This window comes from Scyliorhinus torazame, chromosome 12 (genome assembly GCF_047496885.1).
Source record: "Scyliorhinus torazame isolate Kashiwa2021f chromosome 12, sScyTor2.1, whole genome shotgun sequence".
Classification (NCBI taxonomy): Eukaryota; Metazoa; Chordata; class Chondrichthyes; order Carcharhiniformes; family Scyliorhinidae; genus Scyliorhinus; species Scyliorhinus torazame.
The window spans coordinates 83125950-83131949 of record NC_092718.1 but is presented as its reverse complement, the minus strand read 5'-3'; the positions used below and the strand labels follow the sequence as shown (position 1 = coordinate 83131949).

Sequence of the window (6000 nt, the reverse complement as noted above, 5' to 3'; positions counted from 1 at the left end):
CTATAGTTGCCGGGGTTGTCTCTGCTCCCCTTTTTGAACAAAGGGACCACATTTGCTGTCCTCCAGTCCTCTGGCACTATTCCTGTAGCCAATGATGACATAAAATGTGCCCTGACAAAAATATATTTGAACTATTCAGGAAGGCCCCGCATTACCCTTAGACTGTTGTGTGGTGATTCTTAGAGTAAATCACCACCAGTCAGCATTCCTCCTCAGCCTGTGATCATCTGGGACGATTGCAACTCTTATTTAAACTCAATCATTTTGTCCATTTTTAGATCTGACATCAGCATTGGATGGATTATATCGCAATACTTGTCATTTGTATTCTGCTGAGAGGTAAGCGATTATAAACACAAATCTGTTTCTCACAAGGTTAGATTTCTGTCCTCCGTGAATCCCACACTGGGCTGGCCCCGAACCCAAAACTCACCACAACTGTTGAAGTATCACTACCGCTTACTGGTGATCCCCTCCCGGCCAGGAAACACATCAATTACAACAGTCTTCCCTTCACTTTCAAATCCCTCCTCATTCCCTCTCTATCTCTGTAATCTCCTCCAGCCGCTACAACCCACCCTCTCTCTGTAATCTCCTCCAGCCCCTACAACCTTCCCTCTCTCTGTAACCTCCTCCAGCGCCTACAACCCTCTCTCTCTCTGTAACCTCCTCCAGCCCCTACAACCCTCCCTATCTCTGTAAACTCCTCCAGCCCCTACAACCCTCCCTATCTCTGTAACCTCCTCCAGCCGCTACAACCCTCCCTATCTCTGTAAACTCCTCCAGCCCCTACAACCCTCCCTATCTCTGTAACCTCCTCCAGCCGCTACAACTTTCCCTATCTCTGTAACCTCCTCCAGCCGCTACAACCCTCCCTATCTCTGTAAACTCCTCCAGCCCCTACAATCCTCACTATCTCTGTTATCCGCTCCAGCCCCGACAACCTTCCTGATCTCTGTAACCTCCTCCAGTGCCTACAATCATCCCTATTTTGATAAGGTCCTTCAGTCTCTACAACCTACCCTAAATCTGTACCTCCTTCAGCCCCTACAACCTTCCCTACCTCTATAATCTTCTCCAGGCCAAGCACCTCTTCCCATTGCTGTAACCTTCTGCAGCCCGATAACCCTCCCTGCCTCTATAAGCTACTCCTGCCCCTACATCCCTCTCTATTTCTATAAAGCCCTTCAGGCTCAATGACTCTCACTGTCTCTTTAACCACCTCCAGCCACTTAAAGCCTCTTTACCTCTATGAACCACTCCAGCACCTACAACCCTCCCTATCTCTGTAACCTCCTCCAGGCCCCAACCCTTCCTATCTCTGTAACCACCTCCAGCCCCAATAATTCTCCCTACCTCTGTAACCTCCTCTTGCCCCCACAACCCTCCATATCTCTATAACCTCCTCCAACCCCTACAACTCATATGTCTGCAACATCCTCCTGCCCTACAATCATCTCTATCTCTGTAACCTCCTCCAGCCCCTATAACCCACCCTATCCTGTAAACTCTTCCCGCCCCCTACAACCCAACCTATCTTAGAAAACCCTACAGCCACTATAATGTTACATATCCCCAGAAACCCCCCAGCACCTACAGCTCTCACAATCTCAGTTAACTCCTCCAACCCTACAAGTCTCCACTTCTCAGGAACCTCCTCCAGCCCCGAGAACACACCCAATCTCTGTTCCCTCCACCACCCTCTAAATCCCTCCCTATCCCTATAAACACCTCCAGTTCATCGACCCATATTTAACTTTGTAACTTCCTCGCGCCTCAGAATCTTCCTTATCTCTGTAAAGCCCTCCAGGCCCAATGACTCTCCTTATGTCTGTAACCTTCCTTAGCGCCTACAATCCTCCCTATCTCTGTAACCTCCTTTAGTCCCTACAACCCTCCCTATCCCTGTAGCCTCCTCCTGCTCTACAACTCTCCCTATCTCTTTAATCTCCTCCAGCCCCTACTACACTGTCTAACCTGTAACCTCCTTCAGCCCCTACAACCCTCCATATCCCTTTAGACCCTTCCAGTCCCTACAACCCTCCCTATTTCTGTAACTTCCTCCAACCTGTACAACCCTCCCTATCTCTGTAACCTCCTCCAACCCTACCAATCTCTGTTACCTCCTCGAGCCCCTACAACCCTCCCTATCTCTGTAATGGCCTCCAGCCCCAACACCTCCCCTATCCCTGTAACTGCCTCCAGCCCCTATGAACCTCCCTATCCCTTAAAATTCCTCCAGTCTTTACCAACCCTCCCTATCTCTGCAACATCATCTCATCTCCTAACCATCCTATCTTGGTAACACCCTCAACCAATACAAAGCTATCTATTCAATAACCTTCTCCAGCCCTCACATCCCTTTCTATCCCTATACCGTCCTCCAGCCCCTTCACCTCTCCCAACCTCCTCTGTAACCTCCCCCTGCTACAGAGCTCTACCTATTGCTGTAACCTCCTCCAGCCCTAACAACCCTCCTTATCTCTGAATCCAACTCCAATACACTACAACCCTGCCTATCATTGTAACCTCCTCCAGCACCAACACACCTCCCTGTAAGCACCTTGAATAAACTACAATCCTCCCCATCTGTCTAATCTCCTCCAGCTGCTGCATCTCACCCTGTTTCAGTAACCTCCTACAAGCCCCTACTGCCCTCCCTATCTCTGTTAGCTCCTCCAGTCCCTACAACCCTCCCTATCTCTGTAACCTTCTATAGCCCCTACTACCCTCCCTATCTCTGTAACCTCCTACAGCCCCTACCACCCTCCCTATCTCTGTAACCTTCTCCAGTCCCTACAACTCTCCCTATCTTGATGGCTTCCAGTGGCGGCCATGTAGTGAGTGGTGGCATATTTAGTGGCTCCGGTTCGAGGTCGTTTTTTTCTGTTCTTCCCCACCCGCATCGTGTGGAGTTTGGTGGTAAAAAGTGCATGAGGACTGAGGGAATGTGATACTCCTCTGGTGGGACTGCTGGCTCATCAGATAAGGAGCACAACAAGAAAGAGACAGCGAGAGAGCAATAATGGTTTGACACAGGAGAAGATGGTGGAGAGCAGGAGGGCAGAGTTGACAGCCAGTGGTCCACAGAGCAGCTGGTGGAATTCCTCAATGGCAAGTTTCAGCAGCAGAGGAAGGAGGCCTTAGAGGACCTGGCGAAGGTGGTGGAGCTGCTTAGGGTGGCGATTGAGCAAGTGGAGCAGAGGCAGGAGACACAGAGCCTGGCAATCCAAAAGGTGGAGGAGACGGTGGGGGAGCACAGGGATCAGTTAACCTCACTGCAGGCGAAGATGGGGATGGTAATGAGCAGTCAGAAAAGGCTGAGGGAAAAGTTGAAGAATCCCAATTTTGCTCCAAATGGCAAAATTGCAGAGATGCCTGAGGGTATTGAAGGTATGCATGGTGCCAAGTACGTGGTGAGCATGTTAGAGGAGCTGATGGGGGAGTGGTCTTGGACCGTTCTCTCGAGCTGGACTGAGTGCACAGGGTGCTTAGGAAGAGGCCGCAGGTGAGGGGCCTGCTGAGGGCGATGGTGATGAGGCTGCATTGTTTTCTCAACAAGGAGAAGATTGTGAGGTGGGCAGACAAAGATGGGAGGAGGTGCATGTGGTAGTATGCATTAGGGGTCATGTGGGACTGTGAAGCCATGATGTCATTGGCTGACAGATCCCGGGTCCTGGTTGGACGTTGACCTCTAGCTCCGCCCTGAAGGCGGAGTATAAGTACCTGGAGCCCTCCCCCGCAGGTAGTCTACTACTGAACTGCGGGGGAACAGTCACGCTTAATAAAGCCTCTTCGACTTCACTCTATTCGTCTCTCGGAGTCTTTGTGCGCTACAAATTATTAAGCGTGCCTAAAAAGGACTATGGAGCTCAGGATCATCCCGGAATGCCTGAGGATCAGCCCCCACGCAGTGAACGCGGCAGCAGCTTTCAAGCACTGGCAGACTTGTTTCGAGGCCTACCTCAGAACGGCCACCGGCCGGGTCACAGAAGACCAAAAACTACAGGTCCTGCACTCGAGGTTAAGCACGGAGATTTTCTCTTTCATCGAAGACGCAGAGGATTTCCAGACGGCGTTCGCAGCACTGAAAAGTCTCTATGTCCGCCCAGTAAACCAGATCTACGCTCGCTATCAACTCGCAACGAGACGGCAAAGTCCCGGAGAATCGATAGATGAATTCTACGCCACGCTACTAATTTTGGGACGAGCCTGCAGCTGCCCGTCGGTGAACGCAAATGAACACACGGACATGTTAATGCGCGATGCTTTTGTGGCAGGTATGAACTCCTCCCAAATCCGCCAAAGACTTCTAGAAAAAGAGTCGCAAGGACTCTCAGAGGCACGGGCCCTAGCAGCCTCCCTAGACGTGGCCACGCGTAATACCCGCGCCTACGGCCCCGACCACTCCGTACGTACCCGTCGCGACAAACCCACCCCCCCCGGACACCCCACAGGCTTGCGCGGTCCAAACGCCAAGTCACACCAGGTGCGCCCGCTGCTATTTCTGCGGCCAGGCGAAACACCCCCGGCAGCGCTGCCCGGCCCGCGCAGCGATCTGCAAGAGCTGCGGGAAAAAGGGCCATTTCGCGGTTGTGTGCCGGTCCCGCGAGGTCGCCGCTGTCCCGGGACAACAGGGAGCTGTGCACGCCGCTTACGCTCCCCAACCCCCCCCCGCGCCCCATGTATGACCCGCCGGCGCAACCACTTTGGGTCCCGACCACCGCTCTCCCCGGAGAAGAGGGAGTTCTGCGCAGCTCTAACGCCACCCAAACCACCCCCCCGCGCCCCACGTATGACCCGCCGGCGCTACCAATTTGGGTCCCGACCACCGCTGTCCCCAGAGATGAGGGAGCCCCGCGCGTTCCTAACGCTCCCCAACCCCCCCAGCCCCCTATGTGCGACCCACAGACGCCGCCATTTTGGGTCCTGGCCACCACGAGGGGAGGAAGGGCGCCACCATCTTGGACCACCCCAGACCTGTACGACGCATGGGGGCGGCCATTTTGTCCACCCCCGCCACCATCTTGTGACCCCCCAGCCATGTGTGATGCATGGGGGCAGCCATTTTGTTCATCCCCGACGCCATCTTGGACAGCAACAACGGACCCCAGTGTCGACGGCTCCACGGGGTTCGAAGAAGACGCTCAACTACTACAACCACGTCTCGCTTCAATAACGCTGGACCAAGCTCGGCCCCGGACACTACAGACGACGACGACAACGGTGCTGATAAACGGGCACGAGACACCATGCCTAGTCGACTCGGGGAGCACGGAGAGCTTTATCCACCCCGACACGGTAAGACGCTGTTCTTTGACCACCCATCCCAGCGTACAAAAGATTTCCCTAGCTGCAGGTTCCCACTCCGTACAGATCAAAGGTTTCTGCACAGTTACCCTAACGGTGCAGGGGAGGGAGTTCAAAAACTACAGGCTCCACGTTCTTCCCCCAACTCTGTTCCCCCACATTACTGGGATTAGACTTCCAGTGCAATCTACAGAGCCTTACCTTCAAATTTGGCGGCCCAATACCCCCACTCACTATCTGCGGCCTCGCAACCCTCAAGGTGCAACCCCCGTCCTTGTTTGCGAACCTCACCCCGGATTGCAAACCCGTCGCCACTAGGAGCAGACGGTACAGCGCCCAGGACCGGACCTTCATTCGGTCCGAAGTCCAGCGGCTACTAAAGGAAGGCATAATCCAGGCCAGCAATAGTCCCTGGAGAGCACAGGTGGTAGTAGTGAAGACAGGGGAGAAACAAAGGATGGTCATAGACTATAGCCAGACCATCAACAGGTACACACAACTAGACGCGTACCATCTCCCCCGCATATCCGACATGGTCAATCGGATTGCCCAATATAAAGTCTTCTCCACCGTGGACCTCAAGTCCGCCTACCATCAGCTCCCCATCCGCCCAAGTGACCGCAAGTACACAGCCTTCGAGGCAGACGGGCGATTATACCATTTCCTAAGGGTCCCATTTGGCATCACAAA

The 6000-nt window shown here is 53.5% G+C and overlaps 1 protein-coding gene across 1 annotated transcript in view; it reads left to right on the top strand.

The window, feature by feature from the left end:
* Positions 1-274: 274 nt before the first annotated feature.
* Positions 275-6000, top strand: part of LOC140386524 (B-cell receptor CD22-like) — a 101312-nt gene continuing 95586 nt past the window's right edge. The window contains exon 1 of the mRNA XM_072468931.1: positions 275-339. Within this exon, the coding sequence (XP_072325032.1) occupies positions 297-339 (43 nt within the window). The 5' untranslated portion in view covers positions 275-296. The remainder of the gene's footprint in view (positions 340-6000) is intronic.